The sequence below is a fragment of the Caretta caretta genome, chromosome 6 (genome assembly GCF_965140235.1).
Source record: "Caretta caretta isolate rCarCar2 chromosome 6, rCarCar1.hap1, whole genome shotgun sequence".
NCBI lineage: Eukaryota > Metazoa > Chordata > Testudines > Cheloniidae > Caretta > Caretta caretta.
Window position 1 is genome coordinate 50,670,976 of NC_134211.1, and position 22,011 is coordinate 50,692,986.

At 43.2% G+C, this 22,011-nt stretch overlaps 1 protein-coding gene across 1 annotated transcript; it reads left to right on the forward strand.

The window, feature by feature from the left end:
• The first annotated feature begins 2,215 nt into the window (after positions 1-2,215).
• Positions 2,216-5,297, forward strand: FJX1 (four-jointed box kinase 1). Its single transcript, XM_048852370.2, has one exon. It carries the CDS (start codon positions 2,547-2,549, stop codon positions 3,948-3,950), a length of 1,404 nt encoding a protein of 467 aa, XP_048708327.1. The 5' UTR covers positions 2,216-2,546; the 3' UTR covers positions 3,951-5,297.
• The last annotated feature ends 16,714 nt before the right edge of the window (positions 5,298-22,011 follow it).

Below are 22,011 nucleotides of genomic sequence, written 5' to 3' on the forward strand. Positions count from 1 at the left end.
GCAGGCTACCTTTAATTCTTTCAGCTACAGGAAATTCCACTCTGCTCCACAAGATGGAAACCTTCATTACTGTTTGCCCAAATAAAATAATATCCAAGTCCACAGACTTGTAAAACTTTGTTTTAGTTTAAATTTAAATACTGAAAGAAATGACTAGCCAAAGTAAATAACGTGACATTTAATAGACTTACACATTTTAATACATCTCTTCCAGATCTAAAATGATCCTTTCTACAGATGCTGGCACAAAGAAACAATTGTATCATGCAAAAAGTAGTGTAGATACTAATACAGAACAGGCTGAGCAGTGAAATTAGATCAGATTCTATTAAATCTTCTCTTCCTGTTAAATCAGATACTCCTCAAAGCACCAGTGCAGAAGCTCAGCACTTAAAAATACCTTGTTTTTATTTGATCTGTTTATAAAGGCCCTGATCCAGCAATGAGCCCAATGTGGGCACCAGGGTGACTTCACACAAGTGGGACAGCATCCAGAGATCTGGCCACAGTAATTTCATTGCAAGAGTGAAGTTAAAGGCCATAACTTTTTGTGTCCTGTAATTTTTACATAAATTGTTCCAATATTCTTTTTTCTTGAAGAACCAATAAATTCCCATAGCCCAGTATTCATGAGTGATAACAAACCAGTATGTGAATTCCTGCACTACTCAGCTAATTCACCCAGAAAAAGCTGTGGATACAGCCCACTGGGCATAAGCAACTCACCAATAACAAACCAGTCTGTGTACACAGGATTGAGGGGCACAGGAAATCCTGTAAGATATCAAATGTCAGAGTGTTATGATCAGTGATGGGTTAAGCAATGGGTTTAATTATATAGGAATAGCTTGATTGACTAAACTGCAATAAATGGATTAAAGGTCCCTTCCAACTCTGATAGTCTATGAGTCTATGAGTCTAAAGTGGTGCACAACTGAATACAGCTTCACTGTCATGCAGATTTTCCTGCTAGAGAAAATGTAGGCTGACTTGAATTTCATCCCATTAGTCTTGGTGGTTGTCCCCAATAATTCCTCTTCCTCCTTAGCATTTATATTCTTCAGATAATGGCATTGGGCAAACATTTGACAGTTTCTAAAAGCCACACCCCCAGTTCATAGAGAGATCCGGGCAAGGAATAAAATTGGCAGAAAAAGAAAACACTGATCCACAGGTGATTTTTGCATTGATCTGTGGGCGCCGGCACTAAGAATGGGGATTTCTGCGGGGAGAAGAGATGAGTGATGGATGCCACAGAGAGGGAAATACAGGATCATACAAGATGATCGGGGGTGGGGGTGAACGGACAGAGCCTCAGTGAGTTCATTAGTGCTGGGGGTTCCGCCTGAGCAGAATAATTTGCAGGATCAGACAAAACGAAGGATCTGCATGAACCCGACGGAATTCGTCATGTGCCTACCATGATTTCTGCTTGCGCATGGTCTCACTTTTCTGTCTTTGTTCTTTAGCTTCGGTGGTGGGGGAGAGGCAACGGTACCGCCCTGTGTTTGGAAAGCGCTTAGCGCTAAATGTAATCTAAGCAATGATTGCCATTAATAAAGGACGATAAGGAGCGGGAACTGAGGGAGTGTGTGTAGAAGGCAGGTGGGGGACCCCAGAAGTGCACAACGGATACAGTAATATCCATTGGGTATAAAATAGTGATTTAATCAAACCACCGGCATCCCCTCCACACTGTCACCAACGTGCGTTAAGGGATGAAGTGCTAAGAACTGGACCTGAAGCAAAATCCCGCATCCATCCAGCTGCCCCTGAACGCGGCGGGATTGAAATCTGAACCTGGCCCCACATTTTGCAAGTGCACTCCCCCCCCCCCGCCCGCAACTATCTAGTAAACTAGATCAGATCCGGTGCCCTACCCCGCCCCCCTCCTCAGCCTTTGGGGCGTCTGGAATTTAGGCATGAATTTAGCAGCTTGACCCCCCCTCTCTCCTGTGCCCAAAGGTGCAGCATCCTTGGTGCTTCCCGGGGAGGGAAGGGGCGTGGGGGGGACGGTGTTGGTGATCTGCAGAGAGGTGCCGGTTTCCTCCCTACGCTGCGGTGGATGTACCGCTACCAGTGGCCGCCGTGGCTCAGCGCTCTGTGTGGCTGGCCGGGATCGCCTCCTTCCCCGGTGCCCCCTGCGGGCAACTCCACCCCAAGCGTGGGTCCACCCGAGCTCAGGCATCGCCGCTTTAAGCGGAGGACCATGCTGGGCGCTGGGGGTGGGGGGGTCCCCGCACCGCCCCTCGCTTCCCCACGTGGTCTCGGTCGGTGCCTGTGAATTTCAATCGCTGGAGGGTCGCTCTTGGTGCAGACACCGGGCGAAGCTGCCGGCGGAGCGGCCGGTCCGGAGCTGAGATCCCGACACCCCCTAGCCGGCCCCAGGCTACCACCTCCGCCCGCCCAGCTGCCGCGTCTCAGCCCGGGGCTGGAGGGTCCCGGCGCCCCGCGCGGCGATGAATGAGCGGCGCCCGGAGCCGGGGAGCGGCGGGGCTGCACCGCCGCCAGGTCCCGGAGCAGCCGAGTGAAGCGGCGGCGGGAGGATGAAGCGGCCGGGCCGGGCCGGGCTGGGCTCGCTGGCCGCGCTCTGGCTCCTGGTGCTGGGCTCGCTGCTGGGGCTCTGGACCGGCTTGCAGCGGGAGCGGGAGCAGGCGGCGGAGCAGGAGCGGCGCTTCCCCGCGGGGACAGCCGGCCGGAGGCAGCCCCAGGAGCAGCGGGGCTGGGGGCGCGGCGGCACGGGAGATTCGGCTCCCGACAGCCGCTCGGAGGGGCAGGGCGAGTCCCGCGGCGCCCAGAAAACTTTCCGAGCGCTGCTCACGCTGCCGGCCGCCGGGGACAGGGGCGAGCCCCTGGAGGGGCAGAAGCAGCCCGCGGAGCCCCGCGAGGGGCCCGGACAAAGCTCGCAGCCGGAGCCCCGGCCGGGGCAGAACTTGGAGCCTGGTTCCAGGGAGCCGCCGGCCCGGGAGGCTCCCGCAGACCCCGCCTCCGCGGTGCAAGGGGGCATCTTCTGGAGCCAGGCGCTGGAGCAGCAGGTGCCCCCGGGCTTCGACCCCGAGCAGGCGGCCTCGTGGTTGGAGACTGCCCGAGCGGCTCGCGTGGCCTCTCTGGAGCGGGGCGGGTGCGGCCGCAGCTCCAACCGGCTGGCCCGGCTGTCGGACGGGAGTCGCGCCTGCGTCCGCTACGGCATCAACCCGGAGCAGATCCAGGGCGAGGCGCTCTCCTACCAGCTGGCCGAGCTGCTGGGCATCCGGCAGCGCCTGCCGCCCATGGCCCTGGCCCTGGTGGAAGCCCGCGGCAGGCAGTGGGGGCAGGTGCGGGACGAGCTGCGGGGCTCGCACTGGGCCGAGGGGGCGGTGGTCAGCCTCACCCAGTGGGTGGACAACTTGACCGACGTGGTGGCCCCCGCGCCCTGGAGATCCGAGGCGGGGTCGGGCAGGAGACTGCAGCCTCTGGCGGCTGGGGAGCTGGGCGGCCTCACCCAGTCCCAGCTGGTGGAGCTGGTGCAGTGGACCGACCTGATCCTCTTTGACTATCTGACGGCCAACTTTGACCGGCTGGTCAGCAACCTCTTCAGCCTGCAGTGGGACCCCAGGGTGATGCACCGGGCCACCAGCAACCTACACCGGGCACCCAACGGGGGCCTCGTCTTCATAGACAACGAGGCGGGCCTGGTGCACGGCTACAGGCTCCTCTCCATGTGGGACAAGTACAACGAGCCCTTGCTCCGCTCCGTGTGCATCTTCCGGGAGGCCACTGCCCAGCGGGTGCGGGAGCTGCACCGCCTGCAGAACGCAGCCTCCGAGCTGCTGAGACTCTACCGGACTCACGAACCCCTCTCCGGCCGGCTGGGCTTCCTGTCCGAGCAGCAGGCGCAGCTGCTGCAGGGCAGGATAGACTTTGTTCACAAGCACATTTTGCACTGCAAAGCCATGGCCACTTCACTGTGATCAGTTTGTCTCTACTGTCTTGTATTTATGTAACCCGAGGGTGAGGAGAGGGTTTTCCCTACTAACCTTTTTGCAGTTGTAACATTTTCTGGGATTCTCTAAATAGGAGACTGAAATAATTCATTCAGGAACCAGTTTCCTCATGGGAAGGAGGTGTAGGCTAGTGGGCTGAGTACAGGACTGGGACCTCCTGGTGGTGGTTGTGTAAAGGGCCCAGCTTCCTCATCTCTGGCTGCTGGAGCCTTTTTGATGGTCCATTTAGTTGGGTGCTTAAAGGACTAGTCCTGTGAGACACTGGAGTCCCCTCTGCACTCCTTTGACCTCACAGGGAGTCAAATGTACTCAGCTACTTAGGAGAGGCACTGGGAATAGGACTGGGCTCTCTACATGGCTTTAGTTGCCTCAATTTAGTTTGAATATTCTCTGCCCCATGAATTACTGTTGTTGGCCTCTGGGAAGGGACCCTAAAACATCTGTCTCTGCTCACTGCATCTGTGAAGCGTGGGTGATAATACTTACCTGCCTGCCTGGCAGGGCTTTTGTGAGGAGTAATTAGTTAATGTTTCTAAAGCGTTCTGAAGTTGAAAAGTGCTATCAGTATTATTATCTCTCTTTGTATTAGTTCCACACTGGGTCTCTTTCCAGAGTTTAAAAAAAAAATCATGTCTCTTAAGTATTTCCCTTAACTCACTCAGTACAACTGCCCACTTAAAAGACAGTGTACAAAACTATTGTCCTTAACTGGCTGGTATCAACTACCTTTCTTCTAATGGAGGCAGGCAGGTACATTTATGGATTTTCTTGTTATGACCATTTATTTTTTTAAAACCTGACATTCATAAACTAAAAACTGATTGTACAGTACAGGAGCCCTTGACTAGCAAAACTGCCGTATCCATGGACTCTTTTCCTATTGGTGTCTCTATCCAGAATGGATCTATTAACTGTTTGTTAATCTTGTCAATGAAAAGTATATAGAGAGTAATATTCCAGTAATATTCCAGTAGTTTGTCATCTTTATTGTCAGAAGCATCTGGTTAATCTGATGGGGTTATAAGTGTCTGTTATTTCTAATCACTGTCATTTGGTTTGAATGCTAAAATAACTGACTAATGGGTGAAAAGAAATTATCCCAGGGTTTTAAATATTGTTATTGTACTAAGACTTTGGACACATTAGTCAACTGGGGGGGAATCAGTTTCATGCACTTTACTTTGACTTTTTATTTTTTATAAGAAAACTTTTATTTTACAAAATCTGCCTTTTCTGTACATTATATATGTTCATAAGTTCTTCTGTAACATACAAAAGAAACTGATATTTCAGTAAAAGGGTCTTAATGTTTTACCTCTTTGTTCCAAATACTTGGTTTGAATTTAAAAAGAACACTTAATCTTCAGGTTTTTTCCAAAGAAAAATAGAGCTCAATAAACTAGCACTACTCCTGATTTACAGCAGGTTAGGAAAGAGAAGAATCAGGCCTTCCAACTTTCCTTTTTCTTCCTTTCCTAAAACCGATTTACTTATTTTAGTGCAAGTTGGTATGTGAACATTCGTGTTTTGGAATAACAGTTCCTGTTCTGAGCCTTAATTAAATGGACTTTAGTGACTTTTATTCTGAAATGTGTTCACCCCCAGTCTTCCTCTGAAATAACTAAATCAGTTTCTTTACATTAACTTGCTTGAGTCAGTGCAACTATGTTGTAGACAACCTCATCATATGTTCAGATAGTGCGCCAACCTGTTACTGCAAGCTCAAGCGCTCCTTTAACAAAAGCATCCTCTCTGGTGTCAGCCCGCTTTCTATCTATACTAGTTTTCTATCTTTTGTGTTTGACTTTATTCATCCTGTATTCACAATTAGGGACCAACTCCAATCACGGCACCAGAAAACTTGTCCAACAAACAATATAATTTAGAAAATTTCCATTGCACTGAGTGTCATAAATTTCTTGGGATTGGGTGTACAAACTAAAAGAAAAATCATACAACTGTCAGTTGGGTTTTTTTGTTTGTTTGTTTATACCAAAAAACAACTTGTAACGGCATTACTGATACAATAATAGACAGTCAAGACACAAAGTAAAGGCCAAAGTTGGGGCTGGGAATCAGACAAATTAAACCCCAGATACAAACTGTGATGCGATCAAACAGGAATACAACCTCTTCCACATCTGGACAGGCACATCTTGGTTGATTCAATGCTTCAGTGTGCTGAATGGTAGCCAGATAAGTAGGTGCTTTCACCGTTATTTGGAGCATTGAATCCCCCATGAATTCAATGAGTACTGCATATGCGCACATTTATACTAGGAGATGGTGTCTCATATCTGTTAATAATAATTCATGCAGGCTAAACCCCACAGCTGAACAGGTTTCTTTGACAGTTTATTCTTTTAATTTTTGTAAGGACAAGAAAACAGGTTCACAAACACATGAATAAACTTGGTACAGTTACAATGTGTAGTGCTCTTTACCAAGTATATTTTTTAAATCTTACAGCTGCCCCAACAGCAGCTTCCACTCAACTGCTTTAACTGACAAGTCTCTTTATTTAACTTGTATTTATAGCTCTCAGCATTTATCTCTCAATACAATGCACAAAATCCCATGTGGCGTCCCTTTTCTATTTACATGACAATGTACAATTTGACTGTGTCATTCTTAATTCTTTAGCACTGTTTGTCAGCATTACTTTGTAGCTCACTCAGATGCAACGTTTCAGTTGTGTTCACCTAATGAAAATACAACTAAATAATAAACCACTGTCATAAATTTTAAACCACAGTGAAGAGCAAACTGCTGTGCCACAAATATCTAAGGTTTCATTTCTGTTTAGTAAGTATTTCTGTAAGTATCAGCACAACTTCAGTTTTGACTGCTAATGAGCAATATATCTTCTTTGCAACGTTTTTCAAACCAGACCCTAGATAATTACACCTTTCAAGAAGAAACATGATTTTCTATTTGATGATTGGTAACTATCTTAAGTTATATATAGGTTGCATGTTAGAAGATGGGGATAGTTATAGGCTAATGATGCTAGAGATAAATCTGCAAGCAACTGGAAGAAATGAGCTTATTCAATAAGGATATAGAAAACCAGCTTGATTGGATTATGACACTTTACTGTGTGCTTTATGTGCTTCAGGAAAATACTAAGAGCCTCAATGCATTTTATTTGTCTGAAGTAAGATCATCTGTCTCTGTGCTAGAAAAAGCTTTGAATTAGCATCAAATTAAGGAAGATTAAGGCTATGTTTAACTCTTCTGTTCAGTTTCTTTAAGGCAGAATAGTCACTTGTAAATTCTTGGTCTGCTACATTCTTTGCATTCCTTCTCAACTTTATATACTGTCTGATGTTTGACTGTCTCTAACCAGAACAAAGAGGTGAACAACTTTTAAACTTTTTGGTGCCCAGTTCTCTTCTCATTTACACCAGTTTAGCTCCTTTTTCTCCCATGGAGTTACTCCTGATTTTCACCAGTGAGAGCAGCGACTCAGGCCCTTCTTGTTTTTGGTGAACAATGACCAGAAGACTTAACCAGGGAGTTTGAAATAATTTCTATGTGTAGCTAAATAATTATATGCCACTGGGCTTTTTGATTCTGATCATACACTGCTGTAGCTTAGAAATAATTTAACTGGACGTCAAAAGAATCACACTCGTGTAAATGAGTTTAGAATAAGGCCTGGGGATTTTAGGCCCTAGTTCAGCAAAACGCTTAAGCATGTACTTAACTTTGAGCACTTAGCAGTCCCACTGAAGTCAATGTAACTACTTGCATGCTTGTGGGCTTATTTGGTTTGCTGCACTGGGGCCTTAATCAACTGTCAATTGTTACATATAACTGGTAGGAAAAGGTAGTTTGAAAATACCTATTTTTCTGGCCAGTCACTGGCTATCCTAAATTTAGTAGCTGGTTTTCCGGTCATCAGAGCTGGATGGACCCCCCCACCCCCCTCACTACTGCCTGACAGCTGTGGCTCAGCTGTAGAAGATTTCAGAATGTGAAATGGACCTCCTTTAATCCCTTATCTCAGAACCCTCCTGTCTGATTATCTTCAGAATTCCTTCCCCCAAAGTCTCCTCTAACTGGAGTCTAAGGGCATAATTCTCCATCGGGCTTAACTCCATTGACATAAATGGAGTTACCCTCAATTTACACCAGTGTGAGTGGAGAGTCCGGTACTAGATTCTTTTCAAGCAGAGATGGGTTTACTCATGGACTTTAGGGTGAGGGTATTACAGTCAGACTTGTAAGGGAAAGTGAGTCATCACTGAGCCCTCGCAGTGCAGTGAGCATCAGAATCTCATTGAATTGAATAGGCTGCCCACTGAGTGAACGGAGCCAGACTGAGATTAGGTGGACAAATGTGCCTGCCACCTCTAGAGCATATCCCTGGCACAAGAGCTGGCAGAAATGGACACAGTTCCTTTGACCGTTTAAGGTCAGGTCATCCCCTTTGAAGATCTTGCCAGTAACTTAGGCCCAGTGCTAAACATAGAGTTATGTTTTGATTCAGTAGTTTACATCACACCCTTAATAGTTTTGTGGTTTATTTTCCTTTGAGGGTTTTTTTATGATAATGGCATTTAGAATTTGCTCACTGCCATGGTAGGTGGTCTAGGACTAGCTTGGATGTGAGATCATATTAAGACTTAATCCCCTCTTGTATGTCATTCCTGCTTACTTTGCAACCACAGCATAAAATTTAACTGCTCCTTCAGAGCCTTGTGCTCTGGATTGAATGCTGTGAAGCTCTGGCAATAATCGCATAGACTTTATAATAAGCAGCTCCTGCTGTGGGTCTGAATGACACTTAGGATTGGTAATGACCTATAAAACTTTTTACCTTGAGGTCACTAGTTTTAATGCAGCTCAGGGCTGTAACAACTGAGGTTTTGTCTATGCTGGGAATTTGTCCTGGTTACAACCATCAACTGCTAGCCACTGGTGTAGCTGCACTGATGGAATTACTTATCGTAGACAGGCAAAGCAATTTGTACTGGTGCAGTTTACCTTGGTTTCAGGATGGGGTAAATTGTACCAATTTGATACACAGCATATAGCAGGTTTCTCAGTCTATGCAAGGGTTTTGCCTCAGTGCAGCTACCCCAGTGGCTGAAATCCCCATGTAGACAAAGCCTCAAAAGCTGTGACCTTGTGAATGGCCTCGTTGAAAGGAATTAGTGTCTCTGTTTGGTTCCCAGTGGAGAGGTGTCCCCATCACAAAAACTACTGCTGCCTCTTTGTTCATTTTATTCTGGAGCATTTCACAACCCAGAAATCCCATTTTTCAGGAAACTTCAGAATGGGGCAACAGTGGAATTCAAACTTTTGCATGTTTTACTATCAAAATTGATTTGCATTATTCACTTGCCAATAGATCTACATTGGAGGGGAGAATAGACTCGTTTTCATTTTTTGTTGTTGTCGAGCAAAACATTTGGGCCACAGTGAATATGGGAAATGAAATGCAGACAACCAGGCACATCTCTCCCCGCTTTCCCTCCTGCAGTTGGCCTCTCCATGTCAGAATTGAGACAGGTTGGCAGAGCGCAGTGTGAAAGCTTGCACACGGCAGAAGCTTTTAGAACTCTACAAATTTCAGCTCTCTTTACCACTTAACTGTGTAGGAACAGGTTAAATATATCTAGCATACCTTTTATATTTTGGCAAAAAGAATGCTCTGCTGCTGGTCTCTGCTAGGTGCAAGATAGAGGCGAGGGCTTTTTAGAAGATGTGTCTTACTGCTTAGTATTCTGCCTGTTACGCTGTGAGCAGGGAGCATTGCCTAGTGCTGAGAGCATGGGTCTGGGACTCAGGAGATCCAGATTGCTAAACCCCAGCTTTGTTTCAGACTTTCTGTGTGACCTATTCTAGTTAGGTTTTTATACTGTGCCTCTCAGTGTAGTATCTGATCGTGTGCGTGTCACTTAACCTCTCTCTGCCACAGTTTTCCCATCTGTAAAATGGGGATTGTCATACTAAGATGTTGTATGAATTAATTCATTAACATTTCCAAAGCACTTAGAGACCCTCAAATAGAAGGTGCTATAGAAAGGCAAAGTATTATTATCAATTGAATGATGCATTTTCACTTTAGATTTTTCGAAGCATTCCTCAAAGTGACAAACCTCTCCATCCAGATCCAATGAAATAATCTCATTGTCACAACAGAGAGTATTCTGATCAAGATGTTCCCCAGAACGGAGTCTGCTCTTCTGCAACGTGCAGAACTTCAGTGCAGCAGGACAGACAAGAAGGGTGTGTATGCTCCAGCACTTAGAAGGAGCAGGCATAGATGCGGGATTGTGTTGCAGGTGCAGTTAAGCGGACCCTGTGCTGTGAAATGGACCCAGCACATCCTGATGTTCAATTGATTGTGACTTTTGAGTTCCAGCAGCACAGAAGACCATAACTGGGATCAACCATGAGGCTGACATTTTATTTTAGTAACTAGAGGTTTTTATTAGCTAGAGGTTAGATTTGAAATGATTCAGCTTATTGCTTGTCTTTTTTTCTCCCCCCTCACATTCCACCAGTAATTCAAAAGTGGCTGAGTGATTTTATCTCAAAATGTGCTCCATTTTACAACAAAACAAACCCCCTTCCCCCCAAAAAAAGCCTATTCATTCCACTGCTGAGCTCTTGCAAAATCCCCTGAAAGTAAGGACAGACAGGCACTTAGCTAAAGTGGTATTAACACACTAATAGCATTAATGTAGCACATAATAGAGGAAGGAGTGAATACATTTTACACTGGTATCTCAAATGTAGCACAAAAGAAGTATGGTTTATTTCTGCATATCTGTAAATTTCAGTTGTAGGAGTAATAATTTTTTAATGGGCCTGTCTTGCTAGCTTCCTCCTTGTGTCCTGCTGTGGGGGAAAGTGCATTAATAAACCATGTTTCAAAGCTGCCTGTGTGATTTTTTTCTTATGTGTACGATTTTTTTGGAGTTGAGGTGGGAACCTATTCACTGTATTTGTTTAAATGACTGCAGTTAGTCAATTTCCCTCAGTTTGGCTGGGTCACCTTCACACTCCTAGAAGTTTTAAGCAGCATTTAATTTTTTTCCTGATAAGAGAAACCAATTGTTTCCTTTGATTTGTTAAAATTATACAGAATTTACACTGGTGTCAAAAGGTTTTGTATTGTTGCAATGCAAAATCATGTGACATACATTATGGATGAATGTGGATTGACATCAGTGGTTTTATTCTCCTTTCCCTCCAGTTGTACAGCAGAGTAACTATTCACATCAATGAAGATATTCCTGATTTACAACCATGGGAGTTCAAAATCAGGCCCCACTACCACTTGCAATTTGTTATATAAAAGTAGGCTAAATTATGTTCTCATTTACACCCAGGAAGGGCTGAGAGCATGAATTTGGCTGCAATTTGGAGCTAAAAGCTGCTGCTGATCATATCAATGGCAAGTATTATTTATTACATGGTTTTATCTTGCTTGCTGTTAACAATGACAAGGAGACTAACAGCAGTACTCCCTGCTCCTTCCTCTGCTTGCAAGCCAGCAGACTTCCAGGAGCCCAACTAAACAGAGAGTTACAAGAATCAGGACGGTAGGACATTTTATGATCTGCTGTATTATGGGATATTTCAGACTATATCAAAAAGCAAGGCAATCATCTGCAGGCTCGTAAAACAATTATCTGTGTAGAAATCTATCAAATGTAGCCTGGGGGGGGGAGATTTACGCTGGGAAAGTCCATATAGGGGCCCAGTTATATTACTGTCAGACTCATAAAAGAGGTTACTGGGTGGCATTCAGTTATTACCCTTCAGGAAATATACCACAGCATGGAGGGGCACAGGAAATGACCTGGAGCCTGGTAGAAACAACTAGTGGGATGCTGCCTCAATGCCATAGACCCCTAAGGAATTTCATAGAAGAACAGTAATAAACAAGAAATCTGAGACTCAGACGTGGAAGAGCCCTACTGAATCATCAAATTCATCCCTCCATATGGTCTCTGGTCAATGCAGAATTTCTTTTCCTACAGTATATCCTCCAGGGTTTTGCCCAGTCTAATCTCAATTGACTCATATGATTGGGATTTCCTCAGTTTCTCCCGAGAGACTAACATTCCACAGTCTAACAGACCTCATGGTTAGGAATATTTCTCCTCCCGATATTTAACCTCAGTCTTCCCTTAGAAAAGTTCTTCTTGGAGGATAGAAGGTTCTTAAATAGGAAGGACTAAAAAATAATTGATAGAACAAATTTGCCAAGGAGGAGCTGAGTCATTTCAGTTGATGTGGTATCCTCCTGAGGAGAGGTGCTGTATAAATGTAGGAAATTATTACTTCAGACTGTAACAAGGAGAATAGATCCTTACTGTATATTTACGTGTATGAACAGCAAACCTGAGAGACTTGAAGGTGTGATATGGATGAAAGCTTCCATTATGGATGTTAATGAGGTTCTTCAAGTGTCTGTCAGCTATTGAACAAAGGATGTCAACTGATGACTGGCAGCTTTCACACCAGCTTGTGATTTACAGTGAGCTGCTGCTATGTTTCAAACTTTTAAAAGAAAGACAGGTTTCAGAGTAGCAGCCGTGACAGTCCCATTGGACATGGAAGGCTTAAAGGAATGTTGCTAGTTGCACCTCATGTTTTTAAAAAGCAAATTTCCTTCCTTATGTTGCTAATACACTTAGATTATTAAAACTGGAGATAAAATAAAAATGTAATTTACTGGTCAGCACACTGCCTATGTAGTTAGTTTACTTTTTGTACTTCATTCAACTTATATAATGGAAATCAATGAAGCACTCTATATTTATAGTGAGTTTCTAATCTGTTTCATTTTCCAGTCTTCTTCTTCTTTAGTAGGATGTTGCAGAATCTGGGCTGTGGATGTTATCCCTTGAAAATTAAACTGTTTCTGTTGAAATGAAAAAAAATCATGAAAAAATTTCCATGGATGTTATTTTGTAAAATGATCTCTTTAGAAAACCTATATTTTGATCTAAACTCATCTATATCTTTTTAATTCTACATTTTTCAAGCTCTCAGCTTGAGCTCCTTCATGCTGGAGGGAAGGTAGAGAAATGATTCACACTCAGACACTTATCTGCCATGAAACTGCATAGAAACAGAATAGAACCATGTTTTGGGTAACAGGGCTTTTGATTATAAGTTCTGCAAGACATTTATAATGCTGCCCTTGAGCATATAAAAGAGGCTCAGGCCAGGGATGGTATAAACACCAAAGTACATTTCTAACAGTTGGTTGACAAATGGGTAACATATTGCTGCTCATAGTTCACCAATTCACATAAAATGTCAAAATTGAACTTGGATCAAAACAGCTGTAAGCACAAATGTTACTTAAGAAGTCTTTCTTTGGCTCTGGATGAAAGCCGCTCAGAACCAACAACACCCAAACCTCTTCCTCCCTCACTTCAGTGTGACAATGGCTCCTCATGCCACTAAGCTGGCAGCAAGACTGTACAGCATATTAAGACAGGAGTAAAACAGATGGACAAAAAAACAGTAAGCTCCATGATAACTCTACCAGCGTGCCTGCAAGATATCGTCAGAGGGATGGTAGGTGATGTAGAATTTTGAGATGGACTTTTCCAAAAGCAGTTGTGCTGTCTTCTACAAACATAATATTACTCTGCAGGTTTGACTGACTAAAGCTGCTAGCAGCATAAGATTCTTTTTCTGCGTTCTGATAGTTGCTCACTGATTTTATCCAAAATAAGTGGGAAATTTGGCTGACATTTTCCAGTACGACTGGATGGCAAAAACCAAGCTTTCTGTATATTTACTTCATGAAGGTAGCAAAGAGTCCTGTGGCACCTTAGAGGCTAACAGACGTATTGGAGCATAAGCTTTCGTGGGTAAAAACCCACTTCGTCGGATGCATGTATTCACCCACGAAAGCTTATGCTCCAATACGTCTGTTAGTCTATAAGGTACCACGGGACTCTTTGCCACTTTTATAGCTCCAGACTAACACGGATACCCCTCTAATTCATTAAGGTAGTTATTGATTTACACCAAACTTGCACCTTTCTCTTTGTCAGTGTCACATTCCTCCTCACAGTGAAATTAACAAGGGTTTTACACATCAAATTGGTAGCATTTGTATCAGGGTATTTTAGAGCCATGCCAAAGGTGTCTCCCCTCTTCATCCTTTTTGGAAAAACTATTTTCCATCAAGGTCCTTCCTTTTAGCTTTTTACTATTTCAGCTACCACTAATATTAATAATAATGCTCAGATTGACCCCCCCACACACACACCTTAGATAGTGTAGAATGGGGCCTCTGCTGTCTACATGGCACTCCACCACCACCCTTGGACTCTGTGGAGGCCCTTCCACTGGGATTCCATAATGCTGAGACTCTGTGAGACCTTATGGGTGGGGCTGGAAGGGCAAGGATTAGGAGATCATCCATCTCCTTGATGCCATTCTCTGCTCAGATCCCAGATTACTGCACAGAAGTCTAAGAAGGGGTTCATGAAGTTTGTAGCTACTTGATCTCCCGCTTGGTTGCCTCCATGGCTGCTAGTGAGAAGTTGTATGAGGACTCCGGGCAACAGCAGCCTGGCTCTTATTGGAGCCATACTGCCAGTAGGGAATAGGTAGATGGACATCATAGAATCATAGGACTGGAAGGGATCTTGAGAGTCCCCTGAACTCATTGCAGGACTAAGTATAATCTATAGATCTACCCATGGACAATCTGACCACAATAATCATTACAAAACCTCCAAAACACCTTACCAGAAAAGGGCTAGCTAATGAGAGAGACCTTGCAGTATGCCATAAAGGGCAAAAAACTTGGACTTTGTCAGTCCAGCTGAGGAAATGGACTCCAGAGCTACCTGTCTCTTAACAGAAAATGTCCTGTTCCCAGCTTCCAGACATTTTATCAGGAGGCTGTTATCTCAAGTAACTCAGCTTATTTCGACTAACAGGATGGAACACTCTCTAATGAAAGGAGGATGTAGGTAAAAAGTATTATGTTCATTTTGTGAAGGGGAAACTGAGGCACAGAGCAGGTAAGTGACTTGCCCAAGGCCACAGTGTGAGCTAGTAACATATCTAGAAATAGAAACCAAGAGTATGGACTCCTAGTCCCTTGCTCAAATCATTAAGCATGCTACGCCTCCCACAGCATATAGACAACATTCACACTCATCTGCACTTTGCTACAGGTTCTCAGATGCCAACATTCTCAATACATATAAATGCATGCTGTAATTTAAACCTTTTTTTAGGACATGAGCCTGTGCTACATGCCCCCTTCTATTTGCTGCACTGGGATAAGAGGACATGCCCACACAGAGACATGCTGCTCCAGAAACTCTCTCAGACACCACTTATGGTGATATATTGAAGATGACAAGTTACTTTATTATACAAATGCAAATAGGTATTTACTTCACTGTTACCTTCCAATGTGATGGCATTTTAATGGTCCCCATAAGCTTCTTTCACTTACAGCAAGTATCAGTATGCTCACAGTCATCAAGAGAATTTATTCTCAGATAGGGGGAGTGTGCTCATAGAATGACTTTAAAAATGATCATGCTGCCTGATATGGATTATTCACAAAGTTTGTTAGCATTTCATTTTTCAGTTTGAATAATAGCACAATAAATATAGGTTTGTCAAATGGATTCCTTTATGCAATGAGATATGACAGCATCCTCCAGTCTTGACTTTTAACATTTTATGTGTTCACAAATCTTCCAGAAATTTGTGAAAAAAGGCAAATATAAGGAGAAGAGAGCAGCATCTGTATACCACTGTCAGCGACCTGTGATACAGCATGAATATATAATAAAAAATAAGAATACTTAATAATATAGCACATCAAAAACTCATCAATAGTAACATAAATGCAGTGATATTAACAATGTAATATTAAGGCTTTGCACTTCTATAGGACCATTCATGCATGGATACTAAAGTGGTTTACAAACATGAATCAAGCCCCTTGCAAGAAGTATATTATTGTCCTTATATTACAGATAGGAATACCAAGATACACTGAAGTTAACTGATGTGCCTAAAGGAAGTTAGTGGAAGGGTCAAAAAACAATAAATCTAAGTGAAGTGAGGGATGTTTAAGCTGGAGTAACTTATACAGGTTCCTCCATGTAAGTTACACCAACCTTACACTCCCTCAGACTCACATCACTTATCAATTCACAGCCCTTTACAAAGCTCTTCTGAATATGTCCCACTGGGCCAATGGGTTTGTCTACATGAAAAAAAAGTTGCACGGTTGTAACTAAATCTACTGAATGTTAAAGCTGGCAAACGAATGCTCAGGTAGACAATGATGATTTCATGTTGGAGAATTATGCTTGTTTGGCCTGGAAGATAAAGATGATTTCTATTGAAATTTGAAGTTGGCTAATGGGTTTAGCCAAATTCAGCACCTCATATACAGTGGTGCTGCTAGTAGGGGTACAGTCATACCTCCTGGCTTGAAGTAGTAATAACAAACACCAAAGACTTGGTTTCCATGACTTCCATCAGCAGCACCCCGGCATAAACACATATGTATATATATTGAACAATGACAAAAGGAAGCACTGGTAAGATTCAGTGAAATGTAACCACTTGGCTAGACACATCCAAATGTAGGACCTGATTTTCTACTGTCTTGCCCCTTTTGTAGTAATTTGCCTCTGTGTAATGTGGGTGTAAAACTAAACTGAATCAGAATGGTAGCATGTTAGTCCCACTTTGCACTCACTTTTTGTTGGTGCAAATAATAAACAAGGGGCAAGGCAGCAGAGAATCAGTCCTGTCATTTTTTTTTTTAATATGCACTGTATGCTATTGACTACCTAATTTAATTAAGGTAAAATACTATATTGGATTGATTATTTTAAAAGAAAATAAACCTTTATTAGCACATAAAGATAATGAAATTAAGTAATGACAAGTAGGTGAGACCTCTACAGATCATTTGATAACAAATGCAATTTAATGGCAAGTGTCATCTATTGTTGTTAATGATTCCACTACTCAGGAAGGAATAGGGAAATCTAATTCTGATCTGACTCACTCCCAGTTTTACAGTCTGGTTCTTCTGCTTTATACCAATATAAGTCAGAGTAGCATCAGGTTTTGGAACTTATTTAACCCAGCACAAAGCTTTCCTGAGATTTGATCCTAGCCTGCTTTCAAATATTTTTCTTCTTTTTCCCACTGTTGCTTTTTGAAAATATTTATTTTCTTTGTGGATGGCTCTCCGGTTAGGACTAAACGGCTCATAACGGCAGCTAAGGCAGCCCGCAGCATTCAGATGCTCCTCACAGAGCCTCAAGTTTTGCTCTGTCAACACTTTTCTTAAGTGTGTTGCATTAAGAATTCTGTATGACATGTTTCCACCTAAAGGCAAAGTCTTCTTTTTCTCTCCTCTCTCTCGCTCTCTGACTTGAAACTTGAAGTCTTTTCACATCAAGTATTTAATTTTTCTTTGTTTGGGATAAAATGGTATGTAAAATATGTGTTTCCATGGATGCAAAACCCACAGAGCTTATTGATCCTCTTGCACAGGTAGTTTTCAACCAGGTAATCTAGCATTATACAGTATTAAGGCATGGATAGGGATGGGGCAAGGAGAAACAGCTTTTAAATTTTATGCAAGGTAGCCTGTTTCCTCTTGTTTTTTCCTACCCCCCCCCCCCCGATATTCTGGTTTAACTTGGATTTAAACTTGGAGAGTGGTCAGTTTAGACCAGCAGGAGAGTGAGTTTGTGTGTGTATGGGGGTGGGGGGGAAGTGAGAGAACCTGGATCTATGCAGGAAATAGCCCGACTTGATTATGTAAAGAGTTGTCACTTTGGATGGGCTAGCACCAGCAGGAGAGTGAATTTGTGTGGGGGGGTGGAGGGTGAGAAAACCTGGATTTGTGTTGGAAATGGCCCACCTGCTGATCACTTTAGATAAGCTATTACCAGCAGGACAGTGGGGTGGGAGGAGGTATTGTTTCATATTCTCTGTGTGTATATAAAGTCTGCTGCAGTTTCCACGGTACACATCTGATGAAGTGAGCTGTGGCTCACGAAAGCTCATGCTCAAATAAATTGGTTAGTCTCTAAGGTGCCACAAGTACTCCTTTTCTTTTTTAAATTTTAAATTCACTCTGCTTGAAGGAAATGTATTGAAATAAATTTTAAAAAAGCCTTTTATCTAAAAGGAGAGTTGGCTGGACTGGTTTTAAATGTGTTGAGCAACATTCCTTTGTCAGGATTTAATTTTTCTTTCCCTGTATATTTTTTTAAATATCTTCACTGATAAAGACTGACAGCAGAACTCTTGTGTTTCCCAATGACTGAGTGGGATTGTTTGCCTTAAATAGGTTCCTAAACCAACTGCTTCTTTCTGACTCATTTTAAAACTGACATTTTCCCACACTGAGCCTGAGGTGGAATCCATGCGAGACTTTGAGGTACATTATGGATCAATGCTCAATTACTCCGTTTGCACCCCCTTCCAAAAATACATGTTCATGTTCTGTAAAAGCACCATAAACATGTATCTAAGAAGCTTGTCATGGAATCCCTCCTCATACCAGATGACCCCAGCTAAGAACTATATGAAGGCATTGGTGGCACATCTGGGGTCATACACTCATAAATATGTAGAGCGTGCAGTTCCATCCCAGTGTCCTGTTCCAGAATGTCCTTTTGTGACTCCTGATTAAGAGGGCCTGTGAAATGGCTTCTTTGTAAGTTTCGCATAGGTAGCGGAATGAGAGAGGAAAAGTTCTGTCCTGCAGTTCCTCACAGGGCCCCAGGTTTTGTTTGTTTTTCAGTCTGATCTTTTAATCAGCACCTATATTTGGTTTCACCCTTTGAGCAGTAGGGCTCACTAATTGCACATCCCTAACTCTTATCATTATGGCATTTGCCTGCTGCATTCTTAATAGATCCCTAGTAGTGGGTCTACAGTAGGAGGGTATTCAGCAGGGATATGAATAGCCTGAAGTTTGATTCTGGGCTCTGCTCTGCCTGATTTGCTTTGCTCCAGCAGCCGCTGACTGAGTGCACACAGCGCCATTGGTGCACACAGCGGCTTTTGTGTAGGGGGAAACTGGTTGATGCAGAGCCATCAAAGTAGCTCTGCCATCTCTCCTCTTGACCCTAGTGTAGAGGGTGCTGTCTGTTAGGTAAAGAGTGAGTAGCAAGGGCATCCTCACACCCCACAATACCTGGCTGTCAAAACAGCCCATTGGGGCTGTTGCTAATTGGGCATAATAGCAGCCCCCAGGGCAAGCCCCGCCCCCTGCCAGTCACAGGATTAGGGTAACACAAAGGTGGTGTCAAGTATCTCTAATAGTTCTCAGGGTATCCAGGACTGTGAGACACTTTGTTACCTCCTGCTTGTGCTTAGTTGGCTGTCGGCTTCCTAACCTAGCCCCTCAAGCACTCTCCTCTGGGCTAAGCCAGCTCTTACTTTGCATTGCAGATTAATAATAGGTGCACTCCAGAACTTGCGTCTTTCTGAAGCATTCCCCTGTGTGGAAAAGAGGAGACTAAGGGGGGATATGATAGAGGTATATAAAATCATGAGTGGTGTGGAGAAAGTGAATGAGGAAAAGTTATTTACTTGTTCCCATAATATAAGAACTAGGAGCCACCAAGTGAAATTAATGGGTAGCAGGTTTAAAACAAATAAAAGGAAGTTCTTCTTCACTCAGCACACAGTCAACCTGTGAAACTCCTTGCCTGAGGAGGTTGTGAAGGCTAGGACTATAACAGGGTTTAAAAGAGAACTGGATACATTCATGGAGGTTAAGTCCATTAATGGTTATTAGCCAGAATGGGCAAGGAATGGTGTCCCTAGCCTCTGTTTGTCAGAGGGTTGAGATGGATGGCAGGAGAGAGATCACTTGATCATTCCCTGTTAGGTTCACTCCCTCTGGGGCACCTGGCATTGGTCACTGTTGGTAGACAGGATACTGGGCTGGATGGACCTTTGGTCTGACCCAGTATGGCCATTCTTATGTTCTTATATCCAGCCCGTCACTGGCTACTCACAGAAATACTAGGTCTGCTGTCCACAAAGAAACAGTGTATGCACCACATTGTAAGATTCAGCTCAAGACCAGCACTTCGCTTAACACCATAGCACTGAGACATACTGATAATAAAAATAAGAATACCTTCATAATCAAAGATTCATAATTCAAGTGGTTGTGAGTAAGAATATTGGAAACAAATGGTTATATATAAAACAAAATCATAACACACTTGCTAGAGACTAAACTTAACTATCAGATAAACCTGTCTAGAAAAGTTTCTCTCAATCAAAGTCTTTTGCAGCATTTCCAACCAAGATTGGCTGAGATTTTCATGAATGTAAATGTGCTGCCCATTTATTTCCTAGGTGCAGGAAGAGGGGATGTCTTCTTTGCCGCCTATCCCCAAAGTTCATTGTCTATCCTTGTTTTTCCTGTGTGCTGTTTTTCCTATGTGCGGCATCTCTATTGATTTAACATGTCATTGTTAACATCTGACTTTGTATGTAAATGGGCATCCATTGTGTTAGCTTATAATGCTTAATTTACATCCTGACAGAGAAAGAAACATTTCTTACCTCCTGTCTGGAGGACTAGTTTTTCATCTCAGCCTTGATACAGACTTTAAAACTATATTTGCAATATATACATAACTCCTTACATACTGTCTGTATGTACATTTCACAATGATATTAATGACCCATGGGACCCTGGCTTTCATTTAAGACCTCTTGTGACATTCTTTGGTGGACTAGACTGTACATACCAGAATCAGGATATTCTTGTAAGCCCTTTGCCAGTTGGCATTAAGGGGTTCTTGAATCACAATAACGTGTGCCAGCTCTGCCCCCAACAAGTTCAAGAGCATTGACTCTATACTGTAGAATCAGGGCTTGGGTGTCTGAAAGGGGTAACAGAGAGATACAGTTACTCCCAACTGAGGGCATTCTTTAGGGGCACAATTCTGCTCCTTTGGAAGCCTCCCTCTCTCTCTGACTGAGATCTAGGATCTTCCTGAATTCTAATCTAAGTGTGCTCACAGGTTTGATCTGTGGCCTTGGACAAGTCATTTAGCATGTCTGCCACAGGTTTTCCATCGGTAAGTAGGACTAATTCTATTTAAGTACTGCACATGAGAGTTGTGAGGAGTAACTAAAGTCTGTACAGTTCTGTAGGAGAACTAAATATTAGCATTACATGACACTGTGTACATTCTTTGTTTTTATGGCCACAAGTCTGGCATGCCCACATTACCTGGCAGTTGTGGTTTATGGCACTTGGTATAACCCAAACAGCTCATAAGAACACCTTTCAATTCCATAGAGAAACAGGCAGGAAATTTCTGGTTCATATATACTTTAAAAAATACTTTATAAAATCCCTCTAAGTTAATTTAAACCTTATTTTGTAATATCCTTTGTATTTTTGTGGCTTCATCTCCTTTCATTTCAGCAGTAGCGAACTTGCATTAGAACATCAATTTGCCCATCATAATTACATTGGACTGTGGCCTCCATAGAGCTGCACTAAAATTGTTTCTTTTCATTTTGTCTAAAGAGTGTAACATTGCCGCCATAGACTTGGACCATAATTGGTTCATTTCTTTCCAAATCATCTCTTCCCAGTAGGTTGAATAATAATTTCTTGCACTCATTCCTTACTGCTAGATACATAATCAATCCAATCCAAGCTTCAATCCAGCTCAGAAGGCAAGTTCTTAGTTCAGTACCCTCTGTGACAGGATCCCCAGGTTGCAACCTGGGACTGTACCCCCAAAACTCCTCCACCCTGGGCTCTCTCTCAATGCGTTGCTAATGACAAGCAGAAAGCCCCTCCAGGCGCTGTGATCACTCAACACAACCGCATGTTGAGCCCCACACTCAGCTATATTAGAAGATGAGCAGTGCAAATTTATTAATAATTGGTTCACCACTTCATCAATGTAAAGTGGATATACACCAGCCTTTGCAAACCTGAGCACATTTGCCACACATTAAAGGAAATTTATTGACTACAAAAGAT